The sequence below is a fragment of the Nasonia vitripennis genome, chromosome 3, assembly GCF_009193385.2.
Source record: "Nasonia vitripennis strain AsymCx chromosome 3, Nvit_psr_1.1, whole genome shotgun sequence".
In the NCBI taxonomy this organism is placed as follows: Eukaryota; Metazoa; Arthropoda; class Insecta; order Hymenoptera; family Pteromalidae; genus Nasonia; species Nasonia vitripennis.
In genome coordinates, this window is record NC_045759.1 from 8,415,885 (window position 1) to 8,437,827 (window position 21,943).

Consider the following 21,943-nt stretch of genomic DNA (forward strand, 5'->3'; position numbering starts at 1 on the left):
GCATACAACCCTCCCCTCTCTCTCTCTCTCTCTCGCTCATTCTTTCCAGAACGGATGCGCCCGGTGCACGTCTACCAACACATACACACGTGAAAAAGTGCACACGCGAGAGCTCTGCAGACGCGGTGCTAGCGGCAGGTGCTTGTATTTGCTTTCTTTTATATTCTAGCAAATACACACTACAAACACTCATACACACACATACTCGTGAGACGGTGTATACAGATACATAATATACGTAGGTGCTGTGTGATACACATTTGGTGCCATCTTATTTTATATACGATTCTTGCTTTACTCTGGTGCTCGACACGAGTGTACAGACGTGGGTGTATATATATATATATATATATATATATATATATATATATATATATATATATATATATATACACGAAAATATAGCTATGTGCGTGAATAACACTGGTGAAAAGATATCGAGAAATATGTGCTCACTCTTATACGTATGCTCGTGATTTTATATAGAGATATTTGTGCAGAGGCGGCGCGCGTAAGAGCTTGCGAGTCGACGCAGGCAGAGCTGCAGCAGCAGCAGCATAGCCGTTGCTTTTACGTTTGCTTTTTCCGCCCGGCAAATCGATCCCCCAGTCTCCTGACTTCTGTCCAAATAGTCGGCGAAATAAGTTCCGACTCTTTGGTTTTTTGCGATTGCTGCACAGCTCTGGCTGCCTCGACTCATATAATTTGTACGCGTATGCGGTGCGAAAGTGCCCGAAAACGTGAAAAATATATATAGTATAACATATCAGCTAATAGTTACGTGAATTATTATATAATATAATATAGAGCGCTGTATATACTTATCGTTAAATAACGCATACGCTCGTGCGCGGTTGCTAAAAGATAAATCCTCTAGGACACTGCGACTGTTCGGCGTCGATCAGTATAACGAGATTTAGAAAAAAAAAAGAGAAAAAAACCAATTCATATTGCGACGAGACGCAGTGCAGTATACAGTTTGTGGCAACGTGTGAAACACAAGATTATAAATTGGCAGTGTGGTGCTTCAGAAAGTGCGAGCTTACATGATATATAGAATGATAATAGTGGTGGGTGCTTTTAGCGGTGCTTCCACTCGTGTGTTATATACTGTGATAGTTCCTCTATATATGGATTTATAGTGATGCGCTATAGTGGTGCGTATAGATATAGAGAGAGATGTTGTGCCGCGCGTTTCATAGCCATATATAGCTTCACGCTGTCGAGTCTACATTTTTCGTCCGGCCAGGAAAGAGGAGGAAGGGAAAATGGAAGGATGTTGCAGTGTGTATGATGTTATCGGATTACCCTCGAGCGGATAACAAGAGAAAGAGAGATAAAGGGACGACTTCCCGGAGCGCGCGAGAGTTCTGAGCTTTCCGTTACTTTGAAAAGCTGCGCATCTGGCTCGACGTTCGGATCATTAATTATTATTGTAATCTTCTAAAAGCTCGAAAAAGACAAAAGAGAGAATAAGAGAGAGAGAGAGAGAGAGAGAGAGAGAGAGAGAGAGAGACAATGAAAGTGTCAAAATACCACTGTATCGCGATGATGCATTTCGTATATGTGAAGCTCTCTCCCTCTCTCGAATAATCAGCAGACTGCTTAATTATGCGTCGAAAGTTTTGATGCACACTCAGAATCCTCCTCGAACGAAGCCGGAAATTCGAGGCAATTAAGTATGGCGCAACGACGCGAAACTCATAAACAAACAGCGAGATATAAATCGAAGCGCAGCCGTCAACTGCGCTGCATCGCAGTAGAGCACATAGAAGACGAAAGTTATTATACAGAGATGTCTATCGCGCGTTGGTTACGAATCGATTGATTTCTGATAAGTGTACTTTGCGAAAGCTCTCGTTGGGCTATGTGAGAATATCGATGGTATAAAAAGCCAAAGGTGCACAAGAGCTGGAGAAAGACGAGTTGAAGGGAGAATAACTTGGGTGATAATAAATAGAAAGTTTGCTCGAGTGCTAATTACACGCTGAAGTTTGTAATTTGCCTAATTACAAAGCCGGTTATCTGATAGCGTCATTTTAGAAGGGTTCAAGAGTGCAGCGCGGCGGCCGACGCTGGCTCAATTGGAATTTATTATGCATGCGCTAATAGTTACTTTGCGCTTTATTGAAAAATGTTCTTAATTTATAAGGGAGCTCTTACGTTTTAAACTTAATTAAAAGATCCCTGAAATTCGACGCTCTTTCCTTACGGGGATGAAATTTAAAAAAAACTTCTTCATATAACACCTTTTCAGAGATGGGATAACAAAGTTTCGGAAAAAAGTTTTCGCATTCGCGCGTGTTAGCGTACATTACGTTCTACTCATGAATGTTATCCCGAGGAAATGTTTTTGAAAACTGGAATGGGTTATATACTTATTCGGTTACAATTGAAAGCGCGAAAGTAACGCAGGGTCGGCTTGGAGAAAATATGTAGACTCGGCAGTGCTTCGGCAACGATAACTCGTCGGAAGGGTTTATTGGATTTCAGTGGGTATAGGGAGAGAAACGGTATGGTGAGGATTTTTCAAATTTTTATTAATTAACTTCTCCATTTTATGGTGGATTTGGTGGACCGAGGGAGTTAATTAAACAAACGAAGTTATAGCATGCTCTAAACATATGCAAACGATAAAAACTAAATTTTTAACTAAAGACAGAAGAGCCTTGTCTGAGAAATATATATATATATATATATATAATATTATACTTAATATATATAATAATGAGAAAAAAGAGATTCAAGTGCTTTCAGATATATTATAGTATATTTATATAAAAATTGTGTGGCAGTGTATTTATTGACATTTGCGTGTTATTGAGCTATGTAAATATAAGCAAATGTGAAATGAAAGTATAATATTTGAAAATCTGGCTGTTTGTCTTTGTTTATGAAGAAGCGCGTACATAGCAATAGGTAACGAGATGTATTTTTTCCCTTTCTTTCTGCTTGCACACAAGGAGAGAGAGAAAAAAAAACAACAACAGATCCTTTCATCATTTGCATGAGAGGAACGAGATAAACAGCCAATTCATAATATAGTCTCTGATACTTTATAGAATTCGTTAGTATGCTAGAAAGAAAAGGTAAGAACTTAAAAGATATGAAGAGCAAAGAATGATCAATTTACTGAAACCACGTGAACCCATGAGATGAAAAAGAAAACATAGAATAATAATGAATACGTCTATTACGAGGTAAGTTAGTATATGGTGTAAGTATTAAGTCTTAAGTACTAGTTGTTTTTTATGTTTCAAAACCTGGATCATCCTCCTGTAAATGCGTTAAAAAAAGAGAAGAAAAAAATTTGATGAAATCTTAATTAATTAGCTTACTTTTTCATTATCATTAGTATAATAAAAAATTTCGCCACCGTTAAAAAAGAGAGAGAGTCGGTTATTATCATCATTATGAATTTTTTTTTCATTACTTTCCTTGTTAGTAAAAAAATCAGAAGCATTAAAAATATGGTCAATAAGCCCTGAAAAAATGTATCAAAAATATTCTCATATTATCGACGATCGCTGAATTCAAAAAATCATTATCAGCGACCAAAAATCCGTGGCTGCGTGAAACCTGCAAAAAAGTTCTTTTTTTTCTTGGATGGGTGCAAAAATTCTTAGGGGTCATCGGTTTAACGCCAAAAATTCCAAAAATATAAAATTTCGCCAGCCAAAAAAATTATTAGGCTAACGTTATTGTTCGTCTTGTCGCTCAAAAATGACGAAACTCTTTTTTACCAAAAATTCATAAAAAAAGTAGATCCGTAGAAAAAGTGAGCGCTCAAAAATATTTGCGCTTGCGGAAAATCGATAGAGTCAAAAATAGTGATTGAAATTATATTTGAAAAGAAAAAAAGATTGTTACTGTGAAAGTATAAGAACGATAGTGGCAGTTAAAATAAAAATTGACTAATGCGTCAAATGAAATACAGAAAAGAGTGAGAAATACGGAAATAAACAACAGAAAATAGACATTTTAGCGAGGAAAAGAATTCGGTTGCTTTGAGTTTGAAGTTTGAAGGAATATGTAGGTGTTGAACATATAGACGTTTATTTTGGTAATCTGAAATCTAGAGTGCAGAATACAAATATTTTCGTTACCGGCATCGAGAGCATCAATTATCGTTGCTGCGGGCTATCTCGTCTCGCACTGGAAAAACCGCGCGCATATGGCAGCGACAGTCGCATTTTTGGCGGGCTTTTATATTTTTGGCTCTTTTATTTTATGCATCGTTTATGTTTTAATGTTATCCGATATTACGCGACACTCTCTCGTCTGGAAATCTAACACTCGGTCGTTCATTATACTATAGAAAAATAAATATTAAATCGAACCAGCCATAAAAGTATAGCGTTATTCTATGTCTGTACAATATCGGTTACTGTTTGCATAAATGGAAAATCATGTTTGCCATATATTTTGATGCTTTATATACAACAACGTACCGAAGCCGTTTCAAATGCATCCGGATTTCTATTACATTTAAAAGTTCAACAGCAAAGCTCTACATTGTTGTTCGCGTGTCAACGTTTTTGTTTTAAAATACGTCGCGAATCAATACCATCGCGCAATTTGGCGCCGACTTCCAAACGAGGAAAGTGCCGTTCCCGGGGGAAAAAAATTAGAAAAAAAAACGAGAATCACGGTCGTACGCAGCCGTGAGAAAAGAAAAGTGTGCTCATATTGTCGTGATACATACCGTCTTCGTGAGTTCGAACTGTAATGGGGTAGCTAGGCGGGCCGTCGCCGACGCTTGTGCCAGCCACCACCCAGATCCTATACTCGGTCCATTTTTTCAGCTCGTCGAGCACGAATTCCGTGCCGTTCAGCGTTACAATCGACGACTCGGAGTCCGAGCGGCCGTTCTCCACGTAATGCAGCTTGTAGTAAACGATCCGGCCGTTGGAGCGCTCGACTGGCGGAGGCTCCCATTTGACCAGTATGGACGTCGGACTGGTCGGTAGGCCGGTTACATTGCGAGGCGGAGCCCCGGGGACTGTATAACACTCGATTATAGGGGGTGTTTGGGAAGCAAAAATAAAACAATAGGTAGGCCCAGAAAACGAAAAACCAGAGAGACAGGCGGATAGATCGGAGAGGAAGTAAGAGAAAGAAAGAAAGAGATAACGAAATGATAACCCAGCTTTCGGCCATGCGACGTATTTTGCCAAGAATTTCTTTAGGTTGAAGGGAGTGCCGCAAGTCTTGCGTCGAACGATTGAACTGTGTTGAAACATGTTGATTAAAATTTCATCGTTATTGATTAGTTGTTGCACAGTTCCATCGACTAGGTGCGCGCATTTTCGAGACTTTGACACCCCCTTCATTTGACACTTTATATTTAGCTTTTATAGAATTTCAAAACAAGCTTTGAGATATTTTTATTAAATGATCTTATTTATATGGCCAAAACGTTTTCTAATACTTTTATCCATAAAATGCAACCCCTTGGACTTAAAAAAGCAAATAAAATGACCAAAGCAGTAATTCCATCGCGAAATTTCGTTCAGAATCTAATTAAGATCCAACCAAATTTTGGGACAACGTCGCCCGAGGCACTTTAAAAATGATGAAAACAAATCTGGAGAGGAGATCACAAAATCGAAGCAATAACGAATGTTCAAATAAAATGTAAATGTACAAAATCAACGAGGATGTGAATTTTTCTTGAATTGAGAATAAAAAAGAGGTATACCCAAAATGCACACACACATATATATATTGATGCAGTGCTTAGTGCGACTTATGTATAAATATGTACGTATATATAAAATATATATAATAAAAATAATAAATAGTAGCATCCAAAAACGGCTTTTTCGTTTGCAAGGCATGCAGTCATTCTCACTCTCCCACACATAAAAGTGCTTGATTTGCTCGTCAACATGTATAACCTTGACTCAATTGTATCATCTCTCCCTGGGCTCAATTGTTCATCAATAATAGCAAATAACTCAACGTTATTTTAAAATCTACCAAAAGTTGGCCGTCTGTATGTTTCTATGTATTTTGAAACCCCAGTACTATATAGCCAAAGTATACTCTTGAGCATTATTTGCTAGAAGTTCTCAAAGGTGTTACTGGTGAATCAAGTTATTCTGAAGCGGAAGCAGTGTCAACAATAGCTTAGCCTCGTATATAGTGCAAAGTTTACTCGTGAGCTTCCTTGCGGAATGCTCTTCCTACCTGTTTATGTCCGGTGAGCCAGGCGAGCGACGTTCCTCCCCCTCATGGGTGCCAGTGTGATCAGCGAGAGGATAGGAACGAAGCTCGCCCTTCGGCGCACCGTTCTGTTTTTTGCTTACCATACTGTTCCGTGCGTACTGGTAGTGGTATCGTCGTCGCACCTTCGCCGCGCTGGCTGCGCGCAGCCAGCCACACGTAGTACAACGTGTTTGGATAGAGATTCGTCAGCGTGTAATTCTCCGCTACCGGAATTTTGCGGTGGTGCTTTTCCTGTATCGCGGATAGTACATTTTTTTTAACCATTCGGAGCCATTCTTTGGAGCAGTAAACAAGGGTTGAACAATTACCTGCGCGTACGTGTCGTTCCAGTACAGCTCGTAGCTGAGTATGTTTTCCGCGCTGATGGACGGTTTGTTCCACTTGAGCGTGACCTTGTTCTCGCCGACCTCGACGGCCTGCAGCATTTCAGGCTGACTCGGTACTCCCTGCTGCGTCTTTATTTGCACGGGGGAACTCAGTGGTCCCGGGCCAACGCTCGTGAGTGCTTGAACGCGAATCGTGTAGATAGCGTGGGCCGTCAGATCCGAGATCGTGGTTAGCTGGTTGTTGTCCACCGTCTGGAACTGCCAATTCGACATCGGCTGGCCCGAGTCCGTCGTGTAGTAGACCTTGTAGCCCTGCAGAGATTATCGAGCACACGTTGGATTCAATTTTTTTTCATACGCTTATTTTTTAGACGAAAGATACCGACCGTCACTTGTCCGTTGGGTGTCTCCGGCTCGTCCCACTGGATCAACGCGGTGGTCGAACTCAGAGGGCGAACCTGTACTCGTCTAGGTGCGCTACCAGGTTCTGAAAAACGAGAAGAAACCGACTACTTTAGTACGAAAAATCGTGATTGCTAATCTTCTACCTCTAATATATCCATGTTTCTAAAAGAAATGGTGGAATTAATGCGGTATAATCGAGAAATTATAAATATCGAGGATGTAAAATAAAACCATAACGCTACGGTTAGTTTACTTAATCTAATATAACAACAAACATTAAATAATTGATCGTCAAGGGAAACAAAATAGTTAGGTACAAAACGTGGTGTTATACAGTACAGTGTGATCGGTAATGGAAATAAAAAATCAATATTTCACTGGTGTATCTATGAAACTACGGTGTGCCGAACACACAATTCTAAAAAAACAAATTGTCTTCAAAGTCTGATAGAAATTTGTTGCTTTTTCGCGATTCCATTTTATTTTAGCAATCCTGCAAGCTCCTATCTGACTTTTTTATGCTTTCGGTGTAGTGAGAAAATAAACAAAATCACTACAACACTCTTAAAACATGACTTTGACTTACTGGCACCTCCATTTGTTGATTCCGCTATATGAAAAAGGTCAAACGATTATTTATTGTTCATACGATTGTTGTGGGTTTTTAGGTGAACTTGTGAAAGCACAAGCGAATCGAGTCGCAAATTATCAAATAGGTTTCGCTCGTACTTGCACGCAAACACCGTCACTGAGAGAATCCACTATATCTTTTTCGTTAAAATGACTGCCTCATGGTTTTATATAGTCACTTTAATAAACGATATCCTTGCGTCTAGTCAAATCGATTGCATAGCGATAAAATTTTACTCGTACAGCGTTCGATTTGACTAATTCGTTATTCATCTCTCAGTCAAATGATATATATCCAAGTGCTCTAAGAGTCGAGGTGCAAGACGGTGTGATTATTTCGTAAATTGGTTTTACGTCGGAGTATATATGCACTACTGACGACACGAAAAAATCACTATCGTTCATTGATCGGCCAAAAAATCGCGAGAGAAAGAAATGACAAACAGGTGCAAAATGAAACAGTGTACGTAACTTCTAAGAGACAAGTGAAAGAGAGTGGCAGAGATTAACAGTGAAAAAGATGGAAAAAAGTGCTTTATTGGTATGCGCTATAAAAAAATGCTTCTTGGAATTGTCACTTACATGTGGAACGAGCGTGTCCGCGGAAGACGGCATGAAAAAATACAAAATATTTCCCTCAAAAACCATTGCAAAAATATTGTTTTGTTTGTTCGTTTCGTTTGGTGCAAAAATACTAAGCTAGGTGCAAAAACAAAATCTACTGCGTTCTTACTGCTCGTATATATGTATATATAAATATGTTTTAATTAGTTTTCGCGACGATTTTCTCTATACCAAGTCATGTACATGAAGATGATAGTCCTTTACCTCGTGTATTGAGATATAAGTCGTAAATTATTTCGAATCGTAATTACGTGATCAATCGTTTAATCGAGAATCAACGGTGAATTAATTTGGTTTTATAAAGTAATTCCAAATGTATTTCCATGCAATCGCAAAAGGGCCAATCGTGAAATCAAATAATCGAATTACAAAAGATAAAAGTTCATCAATGTCAGTGAAAGCGCGTTATTAAAAAATTTTGCTCGCGAGCTCTATATTGTTTATTCTCGATTGAACATCAATGCTGAAATTCAAAAGCTTATAGTTGTTATAAAATATTGGATTATTCGACAATATAAAGGTATGCGTCATTATGGCACTGGCTTAGACAAATGCACGCTTTGTAGGATGGAAAATGCTTGGGTGGCACAGCAGAACGAATTGGAAGAAAAGTACTTCAAGTTACAACTGATTTTCGTACTCCCAACTCGTCCTGTGGTAGAATTTCAAAAGCGATCATCCAGAGAAAAGACAAGGTATAAAATAATTAATTTCTAAATGAAAAAGATAAAAAAATGTAAAGCATGGCTAAGAATACTGACTGGTTTCGCCAGTGGTAACGACCACTGGTGAGCTTGGCGGTCCACGTCCGATGTCGTTGACTGCGATGACGAAGAACTCGTACTCGGTGTAAGGGCTGAGGCTCCGCACCATGTAGTACATCGTCGTTATGCCCGATATCTCGGCATACGCCTGGTGGGCGTGCTTCGGCTTGTGCTGGATCACGTAATAAGCGAGCGACTCCGGCCCCTTGTAGGACCAGGTGAGCTTCACCGAAGTCGCCGTTATCTCCGATACTTGCACGTTCTCCGGAGCCAGAGGCAAAGCTGTGGAAGACAGGTTGTGTGAACTTTTGTCGCTGCTTATTTTTCTCTTCTCGTCGATGACGTTCAGCCAAGCTGAGAGTAAATGTTTTTGTGTCACACGACAGATCCTCACGTATATTTTCCTTTGCAAAACTGGCGGATAGGGACTCGTTTAACTATCGATGGCAGAGCTTCTGCTTTCGACGAGTCGCCTGAATTTTATATTCGAAAAATTCGACCTACTTCCTTCGAGCTATAGCTTTCAGAGCGAATAAGATTTTATGCTTTTATAGCGACTACAATATGCGCGCATATTTCACTCCGACTAATCGCTTCGACAATATATAGCTGGCGTTGAAATCGAAAAGAAACGAGGTCAAGCCTTCGTGCGATTATATCTCAATAATATAAAAGGGAACTTATACTCACAGCGAACTTTGACGTAGGTCGTGGTGTTGATGACGCCCAGATCGCTTTGAGCTATGCAGGTGTAATTGGCCGACTCGTGGACGTTCTTGAGGTGCAGCACGTTCTTACCGATCGGTGGCATCTGATTGTCAGGCGTGAGATCGGTGGCCGGTTCTTTGCGCCACTTGACGTAAGGCATCGGCGAACCGTACGCGACACACGTCAGGTTCGTCGACTCGCCTAACGTCACCTCGACCACGGGATCGGGCTGCCGCGAGAAGTGCGGCAATACTCGTCGTACTGAATAATAGAATCACCATTTTTATTTCGTCGTATTTTATTTTAGGATCATTAATTCGCATGCACGCGAACTATTTTAGAGCGTTTCTCGCGCGCGGTAAATATGAATCAGCTTGAATGCACTAGTGAGGGGTACGGAGTATAGAAATATGCGGTATACGAAAGTTGAAAATATATAAGAACGGAATTATGCATCGTATTTAAGAAAAATTCGAATAATGCGCGACGCTTGATGCTAAGGACGAAACTATAATTAAACATAGGAAATTCAGCCCGAAATAGAAATTTCTTAACCGTAAAATTCCGAGTTGTTGGATTTCGCGACTCGACGAGTTTAAATCGTATACACGTGATTATGCATGAGCGCAGTAAAAAGAAAGTCATCGCAGTTAAAGAAAAAGCACTCACTTTTGACGTAAAGCTGGGTGGATTTCGAGTACTCGGTGCCCACACTGTTGGTCGCCACGCACTCGTACTTGCCTTGGTCGTCGGGATCGGAGTCCGTGATCTGCAGCGCTCCTGAAACAGATGGCAAAAGCAAATTAGTATGTTCCGTATCGAGAAAGAAAACGATATCATCGGCAGTCGCTCGTCGGTATATATATATATATATATATATATATATATATACTCCGCGTTTCCTCGCGAGTCAATGGCATGGAAATAAATGCGACTGCGGCACAAAAAAGCTCCTCTATCTCTGTATTAAAAGCGAGAGGCGCCCTTTCCATTCTCCTTTCCATCATTCGCCGCCGTGAATTATCAAACTTTTTTAATAAAACTGGGCTATCTGCACCGCCTCGTTTATATATACGTATAGACGCGCCTCCTGTCGAAGATACAAAAGGACACTACTTGCTTCTGTACAGAGCTGGGATGGGAGCTGAAAAACGTTTTTTTTTCCAATCGCGTTTCATAACGCTGTTTATATACACGCGGGGGCCTATCGCTCGGGGGAATCTTTGATTTCTCTCTCTCTCTCTCTCTCTCTCTCTCTCTCTCTCTCTCTCTCTCTCTCTCGGGCGCGCGCTGGGCGCTTTGTGATATTATATTGTATTAACGGGACCGGCACGCGATCCGCCGGCGAGATAGCGGCGTTGGGGAAATATTGATATTGAATGTAGAGCTATTTGTCCGTTTAGCGAGGTAATGGCGATGAGATCGATGTGTATACATTCAGCGTTAAAGTATCACCTTTTTATGCGATCGTCGGTATTGTTATTATTACACGGCGATGCGATTGAAAAATTCGGCGATTTAACAACAACAAAAGCTCCGCTCTCGATTATCTCTCCCTCTCTCGCTGTATACGAGCTCGCCGTCTCGGCGTCACTCAGAGCTTTCAACAAAGCCGAGGGGGTTGTTCGCGCGAGCAAATACACGCGACTCAAGTTGCCTTGGCTGTCGGATCTGTAACTCTATACTCACGCCATGGCTAGCTTTCTCTCTCTCTCTCTCTCTCTCTCTCTCTCTCTCTCTCTCTCTCTCTCTCTTCCTCTATTTTCGCGCGCTTATCTATTTTCTATCTCGACTTTCCTGTTTGCTGTGTAGACTGTTTGTACACACAGCAGCAGCTTTTTCGAGCTGCTGCAGGGCTCTTCTTTCGCCAGCGGCGCGATCGTTCCAGAGAGATTTTCGAGACGCGCATCGTCGTCGGTATATTGATTTTTCGAGCAGATGTTATACGTATGAATAAAACACAGCGCCGAGAGACTCGTCATCGTCGTTATTATTCCTCGGGACGAGAGTTTTATCGCGGAATTATTTAATGCCGCAGCGAGTTCATTGAATTATTCATTAATTTTAATTACAATGCATATGTCCGTTATGATTGCTTTAAAAGTATATTATCATCATACGCGCTTTTTACAGCGAACTTTTACTGCCTCGTTATAGCCCCATTAATCTCTCGCTTTCAATTATCCCCGATTACACGAATTTCAATCTATATACACATACACACAGCCCGCGCAACGCGTCTTTATTGCACGTCGAACGTCCAGTAAGTAGCGCCGCGCCGCGCACTTGAGCGCAAGGGCGCATTAGCGTCGGCCGAGCGGAAGCCGCGAGTCCGCGTCGGAGAAAGCGCTCCATCATCGCTCGCTCCGCTCCGCACGACGTCTCCGTATCGGTTCCGATCGGAATACGTAATCGCGCCAAGAACTTATATATACACACACATACATACACGACGTGTATACGTGCCAGAGCACTACTGCCATCTATATCGAACGCACATACGCCGTGTCGCTGTGTATATGGGCGGACGTTGAGTTGTTCTCTTATCGCATGTGCGCGACGCGGAGCGAGTTTTTCGGTTTCGGTGTGTGCAGTGCGCGCCGCGGCGACGGGAAAGAATAATATATCGATGCTGAGCGAAAAAGTACATATAGCTCGCGATTTAATCGAGAGATATATAAGCTCTCTTGTATACATGCCTCGAGGAGGAGATCGAGGGGAAAGATGAGAGCGCTGGGACGTAACGCGAGCGATTTGTAGAACACGTGTGACGGACCGCTGTTCAACTTGATTCTGGTATAGATTGTAAAAAAAAACACGATGGAAAAAAGCAGATCTGACCAATCGAGAGTATATAACGAAGGAAAGTAGCACGGAGTCATCTCGCAGGGCTAGCCTGAAAAGCTCGGAAAAAAGGAGAGAGATAGACCGATGAGGCGTTCGCTATGAAAAACGTTATCCTTTGCGCACCACGAGCATACAGCCTTTTCATCTTCAATAAAGCGAAGCGTCGCCTAATGAACCACATATACAGAGAGGAATATATGAAATTAAATGGCTGCAGACAGGACATCATCGCGCCGCGCGTCAAGTCGCATAAATTATCGATGAAAAATCGGCGCGAAGCTGGCGAAAGAAGAGAAGAAAAAAAGGAGGGCTGAAAGCAGCATTGAGTTCAAAGCGGCGCATCCATTAATGCGCTTTTGCCGTTAAAACCGCGATCGTTAATACAGCGCATGCACTCGCGTGTATACAGAAAACCGCGATAATTTCTTCGAATCCACGATACCAAGAGTAAAATTTTCAATTATCCGCCCGCATCAAGCTATACTGCGTACAGGGCAAAATTACACATTACCGTACGTGTAACGATTTATGCCGGCTAATCCCCCACGTGAGCCGCGGGTTTTCGGCGGCGGCGCCGCTTCGTGCAAGTACTTAGCCCCGACTTGATTAAAAAAAGTTAATCAAAAGCTCCCCCCCTCCCTTCTCAACCGGGTATCTTTTTCTTTTTCCTCCGTTTTGAGGACCAATAGCCGGCTGAAGTACAATTATAGGGCAGATATGAGCCTCGTAACGTACTCGGATTTAATGAAACTCGTACGTTCAGCGCTAGTCGGGATCAAGGAAAATTAATAGGGAGAGGGAGAGCTGCCAGGGCGACACTCATTCGAAAAATGAAAGATGAAAGCGCGAATGAAACGACGACGACGACGACGAGGAGAGCTGTTGCGGGGAGAAAGAATTGAAATCCGATAATCCGCCGAGAGAGCCGCGGTATATGCGATATTGCTATGTGTGTGTATTCATACAGGAGGGCGAAAACTACACTGGCGAATGTTTCTTGAGGGATAATGAATTTTGCGCTTATAGCTCGTTGGTAAACTTTTAGAAAATTGCGAGCTTTTACCTTTAATTCGCGTTACACGAAATTTTAATACCCGTACGTATTAACAAACAGTTTTGCCCACGGAATAGTGTAACGCGAATCACGTGAAATATTTCGCGAAAGCCACTCACCGAACGTAAAGTGCGTACATTGTGTACGAAACTCTACAAACAGGCCGAAATCGCATAAAATAATATTTTCGCATAACCGGGTGTATATTTTACCCGCATTATTCGCCCCGAATTCGGAATAGAATTTTCCAGCGTAAATTCAGCGAGAAAAGTTTGCAAAAAAAAAAAATTGAATTCGCACACACGCAGCTATTTCATCCGCAAGCACGCGCCAGAGCTTTCAAACACGGAGAAGCGGACCTTAACGTCTTTCCGGAAGAAGAAAGTTTCGCGTGCCTGTTTTTCAAGAACACTCGGAGAGCTCGCAGCTCGTTTGTTTGCGCTTTTTTCCCGCGCAGTTATATACATCGAAAAGTTATGCGCCTAGAAATTGACAGAGTCGCGTTGAATGCTTGCGACTGCGATATAACAATAGAAATCGTTCGCTATTGTTTGCTTGACAAGTAGACATAGAGGGGTCAGCGTTTAATTTTTGTTCCTTCCCTCGTTATTACGTCCGCGGAAAAACGAATTTTTAATTAATGCACACGAGTACAGCGCTGCGCGGCCCGTATATAGCGAGAGCCGATAAATTAAAAATTCCCGGCCGCGTTCGTATATTTAACGCACAAAGCGTTTGATATTTCCTACCGCGCGGTATAATATCCGCGGCTCTACAGCACCGACTCATGCCCTATTACCGTAAAAGCGCATAATGATAATTTTCGGATATGGAAAAAAGAGCCGAGAGAGCGAAATTCACTCGCAATCTGATTGAATATTTAGCATGTACGCGTGCGGCTAGCCATAAATACACGTCGGGAGAAGTATACGTGCGTATACTCGGCGTTTGAGAAAGGAGAGGAACGAAGAACGTCGGAGAGTAAGTAAGACAGACGCACAACTATACGCGGCTGCGGAGCTGGCGTCGATGCAAAGAGGGGAAGAGTTTCTCTCGGCGCGTCCAAATAGAATACAAACACCCGCCGGGAAATATGTTTACGTCGTGAGATGCGCGTGTACGTGTAACCTTGGATCTGTCTCGCGATTTCGCGGAGGTAGATGTCTTTTTGCGTATAGTGCTGGAGCTTTTTCGATGGAACGATATAACGTTAAAGAGCAGCGAAAAACAAAGAAACTAGGCCGCGAGCGTCAAAGGAAGCTCGATTTATAAAATATGTGTTTGCGAGGACGATATGCAAGGGAAATATTTTTCGAGCTGCGCTGCGGCAAATTGGAAAATTTTATGTTGCCGCTATTTCTCTCTCCCTCTCTCTCTCTCTTTCGCGGAACCATGTGCATGTGTGATTTGCATGCGTTGTTTGTTATGGCTGGAGGAAGCTCGCTGCAATGTTTTTAATGTTTATTTATTCCTACTATTTCATTTTTAAAGTTTGATATGTGAAAGCTGAAGTGATCTCGCTACTTTTTAGTATAGTTATGATGGTTATATCTTTTGAGAAAAAAGTATTCTTTTGATTTAATTCTTTTCGAGCTAGTTCCAAGACACGCCAGTTTACTCTGCACAAGCTATCACTGCATCACATCGTGATTTCCGATAAGGTTTATCCGGTCAGCTGGTGGTACGGTCAAGTGAGCGCACTAGCCGCAACTTCCGGAGCAACATCGCCTCCCAGATAAGGAAGTTCGGTTTGTGCTATTGGATTTCATTACGCTTGACCGGCTCGCACAGACTATATGTCTTTGAATGATTACAGTTTGATGAGGCGTCTGTATCGATTTAACGGCAGCTCGCTGAAATTATTATAAATCGATAGTCCATTCCATACAACGTTCTTTTACGTATTTACGTTGAAAATTTCAAAAGGATTTTACTCGTTGACGGATGAATGGCTTAATATCAATCAGTTCGATGGAGCGCCGCCGTGAATTGATTACTTAACCAGAATAAATGCATAATTCGTTGGAGAGATGATTTTTCGTTATCCGAAACGCAAATATTCGTATTCGGTGCAGCAAATTATAAAATGTATACAGACTGTAATGAATATCGCACGGAATTATCGATTTTAGTCAATTTCAATCAGAAACAATTATGTTATACGAATACTCGCCATCGATTGACTTAATATGTAACGATGGTAGTCTGTGCACGAAACCGAATTTCAATTTCATGATTGTTCACCTTAGAACTTACTGACTAATAGATGTCATATTGCTTCGGAAGAGAAGCTTTGGTAAAGATCGCAGCCGAAATAGAACACCTAACAATTTCTCAGACGTTCCAAACTGGGCTCTCTATTTCGCGTTTCAACGAAATTAAATCATTATTCCATTAACGGTATTTCCTCTCTGAACCAGCTACTGCTCGAAAACATCAAAATCACTGCCATCGACATCCGGCCGCCTTGTGTACATCCAGCTTGCTGGGCGTGTACCATCGCCAGTTTCTTTTTCCGATGGTGCGGAGAAGAGGCCTCCTGAGGATTTTCCGACTACGTGCTGAGCCGAGGTCTGATTTCGGACTATCAGCGGGTCTTGGTGGAGCGTCGAGTTATTTCAATCTCGCGATACGGTAAAAATTAAAAATCGAGAAACTGAGTGTATGTGTCTATCGACGGTTATAATTGTATCGATAATTATATTTGCAGAGCCGGTTCGCGCATCCTGCTATACCTTAATGAGTTTATGAAATATTTCATGCCGGCCGCAATCATAACTAATTACCGTGTATGTAGTGAGCCATTATTAGTTTTCACATTGTTGCTCGAAAGGTTCGTCATGACGCACGAGAAAATGTGTAGTATGTATAACCTAATGAGGAAGTATGCAATAACAAATACATCGAATTATAGTTTTCAATGAAATTTGTCGCAAGATTATAAGCAAACAAACGCAAAACAATCGCTCGGAAAAAAAATCTCCGCTTAATTAAATGACCACATCTCACTCACTCCCACAGGCAGTTTCACAAGTGTTTTCCAAGTTGAAAGTGTCTACAAGAAACGCGAAGCTTATATCCGGTGTCAGCGCTCGCGCGCGCACAGCAGCGGCGCGGGCAACTTGAGATCCCGGAAAGTAGTAGTCAACTTGGTGGTCTCTCATAACGACCTCGTCTGACTGCAGCGCGACTTTACCACTTAGCGCGCAAAAATTCTCTCGTGTATAATCAATTTGAAAAGTTGCCGCGCGTCTGGAAATCTTTTAGCTTAATTGAAAGCGGACGCTCGCTCGCTAGCTCTCTACCGGCGATTATCGCGTGCAAGGATCAAACCTCCGGGAGAAGAATTCTCTCTCTCTCTCTCTCTCTCTCTCTCTCTCTCTCTCTCTCTCTCTCGTCGCGCCGTCTTTAAAAACAACTAGCAGCAGCCGTTTCGCAAGTTTCGACAAATGCTTACGACGTCGCTGGAATTATGAGAGTTCCGCAGCATTAAACGTGTCCGCGAGCCACCGGTGCGGAGGGAAGGGACGCGTGAGAGTTGAATATAATTCGAGATTATGTATCAAGTTTCTTGGAGGAGGGCGGAGCTGATCTCTCTCTTTCTTTCTCTCTCTCTCTCTCTCTCTCTCTCTCTCTCTCTCTCGCTCACAGTCATTAGACGTAAACTGCGCGGACTTGCTGTATTTCGTCTACGGCGTATAATTCTCCCGCGCGCGACTATAATTACAGTTCGGAGAGTGAATATTTTAACACGACTTTCGCGCGCGCGCGAGAGTAAATGGAACAATTAATTCCGCGACAGAGAGAAAGAGAGCTAGAAGCGTTTCGCGCTATAAGGTCTCAGCTGCCCGACACGAGAAGCCGATTATTAATGGAGCCCGGGCTCTTTTATTCCTCATCGATTTTCACGGAGCAAAAGGCACATCCATAACAGCTTTGTTAATCGCTTTAAAATCGCGCACGCGGGGTGGGCAAACACTCGTAAATCCCAGCCGCGCGAGCTGCTTGTGATCAACCGCCGAACTTTCGCCGCGGCAAAGAAAACAAGAGTATGTAGCACACAATACGTGAACTTCTCCTCCCCCCTCCACCGGTACAGGAGAGAAAGAGAGCAAACACAGAGGGTAGGGGTAGGGGGTGATCGCGAGAAGCTCCGCAGTAAAAAATTCCATATCTCGCGCCTCGGCTGGGGGGGGGGGGGGGGGGGGGAAGATCGCTGAAAGCAGATGCTTGTAGCTTGGGCCGCGGATCCCCGAAGTTCCCTTCTTTTACTGCAGTTACTTTCAGCTCATTTCCGCCCGCCAGCAGCGCAACTTCGCATGTCGTTTGCGCGCGAGCAAACACTTGGCCCACGGCTTCTGTGTTTTTTTTTCGCTGTGTACATATATAGCGAGAGGCGCATTAAGAGCAGCGTATACAGGAGGGATATGGAAGTGGAAGAGAGGGGAGAGACACGCGAAAAGGTTGCGCTTTTTCGTATATGCGAGCGCTAGGCAAACGCGGCTCACGTTTCCAGCCCGGCCCGCGATTCGATTTTTATCTACGTGTTTCCGGGAGGTTGCGGATGTTTTGCATCTTTTTTGCAGACGCACACGCGCTGTGTATACGGGGATTTTTTCCTCGCTTTATTCGTTTCAAGACGTCTGTCTCGCGTCTGGATTAATGGTCGGACGTTGATTAGCACAAAGAAGTGATTCTTTTCTTCGCGGCCCTTGTATTCTAGAGCTTTCGGGCAGAACTATTTACACCCAATCCCGCATCGACGGTGTAAAGCTTGTTTTTAGAAGACAGAAAATAAACGATTCGTTTCCGCGACTGATTCATTGTCTGGTCACACACTTTTCACTCTCAACTGGGACACATGTGTAAAGCTCGGCCCGTCGCGCGATCGATACGTGCGTGCCCTCACGCACTCGGGCGCGCATACTCGCATAAGCAGACAATGATGCATGGACGAAAAACGCGTAGTAACTCACGTCGGCGGTGTTTTTGCGACGATAAAAAGGACTAAACAACACGCGATTCGTTTTCGCGCTTGCAGCGACGCGAGTCGTCGGAGCTTTTTATCGAGAGAGAGAGAGAGAGAGAGAGAGAGAGAGAGAGAGAGAGAGAGAGAGAGAGGGACGCGTCGAAGCACGCGGACGGAAAAGACGATAGGAAGCAAGAAAAGCGTCGTTATACCGCGAAGATGACTATATACTCTACGGCGTATCGACTCGATACACGATCGTTTACGATTCATTTTGTCGCGAGACTTATCTATACTGGGAGCGAGAGAGAGTGTGACTACATGCCGAGCTTTTGTACGAGCTTTTCCTCTACTCGTAAGATCGTAAAAACTTATGACGCGGATAGCGCGTAGTTCGATTTGGAAAAACAATTTTCTCCCGTCGACTCGCGAGAGCGATAAAGTCCCGTATAATACACAGTCGACGGTTATTTGCACTGTCTTATACATCCGCGAGGAATATGAAACGGTCTATTTACTTTCTTATAACAGCGATACGCGTTTCGTTTCTTTACACATTTTTTTAGTTTTATCCCCGCACAATAGACACCTCCTCAGTCCGAATATGATATACGCGTACACAGTCGCGCAAGCTCGCTTGCAAGCACATCAGGGCCGCGCGATCATCGAGAAGCTAGTTGGCGATGCAGGTGCGCAAGCCGGTAATGCGAGATATAATGTATAAGCCTGGGCTGCCTACGTGCGGCCATATATCAATATAGATAGCCGAGGCTACGTACGCACACACACGCGCGCGCGGGTTGGCCCTTCCAGGAGAGAGAGAGAGAGGGGGAGGCCGCGCCCTTATGGCGAGTATTGCATGACCACTCGATCAAGGTTCTCTCTCTCTCTCTCTCACTCTCTCTTTCCCTCTGTCGCTGCTTGACAGTGACTTACTCAACGAGCCGGCCTTCGATTTCCTCTCCTTATCTATTCATCTTTCTCGGTGTCTGACTTATCGTGCGCATTATATGTAAGACGAAAATTCAACGGGGGGTAATTGATTTCCGAGCTCGGAATACGCCGCTTGTTTGTTTCTGATATGAATATAAGTATCGTGTTTCGGTGTAACATTACTCCTGATCGATGTAAATTTATGCGCATTGGCTGCTTTTTGTTTTTATTCTTGGCGATTTGATTGATGAAGAGCCTTGGAGAAAATGGTATGTATGACAGAAGCCAAAGTAGCTATTTACTTATTCATTTTCTTGAAAGCTCCACCAGGGCCGCGGGAAATGGACGAGCACGCGTTTGGAATTTTGCCATCGAGTGTACGTATACGTTGCTGCACTCCGAGAACTCAATACAATGAATTCCATTCGAGCCGCTGCAATAATTCCATTTAAATAGATTTTGCGGAAGAAGCTAATACATTTTTTATGGGGGCAAGTCTGTAAAAAGCTGGAGATAGGCGGGTATATGAATTTTAGACGCTCCGATTTGCCTATACTGATAGCGTCGTTCAAGTCGCGAGTGAAATCGTTCGGAAGGAATTTTTTTAAAATAAAATACTTACCAGATTCGAGAACGACGTATCGCGGATTCGACGTGTCGATGGGCAGTTGATTTCTCATCCAGGAGATGATCGGCATAGGTGAACCCATCGCCGAACACGAGAGCTGGGCGTTGTGACCCTTTTCCACGACCTTCGTCGTCGGCGCTTGGGTGATCATCGGGAAGCCTTTCGGCAGCTTGTCGACTGTAACAGAAGAGGTTCAAATATAAGATTTTTCTGAAAACTCATTGTTTACTCTGTGATAGCCTTTTAAATGTGCCTATTATAATTCCTGAATGAGTATTAAAACGTTTCAGACTGATTGCAAACTCAAACGCACTCGCGAGGACTCCCCCGCGCGAACTTTCGAAAATTCCAAAACTACGTATACACGCGCGTCAGTAGAGAGTATCCGCGCGATTCATTAATAAAAATTTGCACGAAATTTCCATACTAAATCAAAAACGAGCGGACGCTCGCGAGCCGGTATATAATGAAAATGGCGTGAGAGAGAGAAAGGAATTAAAAAAAAGGGGCGAAAGAGCTTGCAAACTCTCGACGCGAAAATCCCATCCGCAGGCGCGCGCTCATCAATATCATTCCATGCCAAAACTCTCGCGCGAAACTTTCGGAGGTCGATCCGGCAAAAAGCGCGGACGTCGGAATGAGCGTAAATAATGGAGGCTCTCCCTCTCACTGTGTGCTTATTTTCGCCGAGCGAATCTATATACGAAGCGAGTCGGAAGAATTTCAGATGCAACGCGTTTGACGTGTAGACTTGGTCGTATCCGTGAAAAATGTTACGGACGGCCGTCGCTGATTTTCCCGAGAATCACTCGGCCGTATAAATTTGGAAGCCCCTTCGGTGTGCCTGTCGTCCGCGAAGCTCTTCCCTTCTTCATTCTGTCACTCAGTGTATTTTTCCGTCCCATTCTCTCACTTGACTCTTTTCTCTAATCCCACGGGACGTTAAGTTACGGCCGATCATTGCGAGTGTCCGTCTTTCGTTTGCAAAAGTGGGGGGATATCCTGATACGGATAAATGCGCCTCGTGGCTGCTTCCCACAATCGAAATTCAATATCGGCTCCGCTATACGCACACAGCGTGAAAAAAGGGTTAAAAGGCCACCGGAGAGAAAATGGGATAGTGAGAAGGAAAAAATCGAAAATTACGGGAGCTTTCAACGTTCCATTTGCCTTGGTATTGTATAATTCTTCTAATGATTATACCGCGGAGAACCACGAGAAACGTGTCCTTGCGCTGTCAGATTTTTATGCTCCGCGTATTTACCTTTCATTAAAGTCGATTGAGTGGTCTCTCAAGTAATTGCGAACAAGTTAACTGTGCGTTTAAACATCTTCTCGTGGTGTATCTCGAAAAAAGTCTCAATTCATCGTATAATGAAGTATGCCCACGGTAAAGAGAGGGAGAAACAGAGAATTCGTGAATTCTCTCCGTCGCGCGATCGTCGATAAAACTCGGGAAGAATCTTCCGAAGCATCGGCACCTCCTCTAAATCCGCGTAAAACTCATATAAGGCACAGCATACGCGATCAGAAGCCAGCTTGCAGCAGCAGCGGCAGGGATCGCTCGTAATCCGAACGCAGAGAGATATCCCGTGCGATAATCTCTCTCTCTCTCTCTCTCTCTCTCTCTCTCTCTCTCTCTCTCTCTCTCTCTCTCTCTCTCTTGCCTCGCGGCGGCGCTCGGCAAACTTGGCAAATTCAACTTTCATAAACTCCGCCTCTCTTCTCTCTCTCTCCCGACGCGACTAAGTCGATGAGATTTAGGCGCCGCGAACTTTCGCTTGTTTATTTTTCTATTAGATGCCGCAGCTCCCGCGCGCAGAT

At 43.2% G+C, this 21,943-nt stretch overlaps 1 protein-coding gene across 12 annotated transcripts in view; it reads right to left on the minus strand.

Moving 5' to 3' along the window:
• The window catches only part of LOC100121249 (tyrosine-protein phosphatase Lar), a 321,079-nt gene that overhangs the window by 13,071 nt on the left and 286,065 nt on the right, over positions 1-21,943 (minus strand). For 6 of the 12 annotated variants that reach the window (XM_032598642.1, XM_031926494.2, XM_032598646.1 and 3 more), the window contains 9 exons: positions 20,114-20,296; positions 10,358-10,468; positions 9,671-9,949; positions 8,978-9,262; positions 7,549-7,572; positions 6,944-7,044; positions 6,540-6,869; positions 6,312-6,462; positions 4,706-5,002 (listed from right to left, as the gene is read on the minus strand). In XM_032598642.1, coding sequence (XP_032454533.1) covers positions 4,706-5,002; positions 6,312-6,462; positions 6,540-6,869; positions 6,944-7,044; positions 7,549-7,572; positions 8,978-9,262; positions 9,671-9,949; positions 10,358-10,468; positions 20,114-20,296 — 1,761 coding nt within the window. The remainder of the gene's footprint in view (positions 1-4,705; positions 5,003-6,311; positions 6,463-6,539; positions 6,870-6,943; positions 7,045-7,548; positions 7,573-8,977; positions 9,263-9,670; positions 9,950-10,357; positions 10,469-20,113; positions 20,297-21,943) is intronic. The other 6 variants (XM_032598645.1, XM_032598644.1, XM_032598648.1 and 3 more) reach the window with 4 other exon arrangements.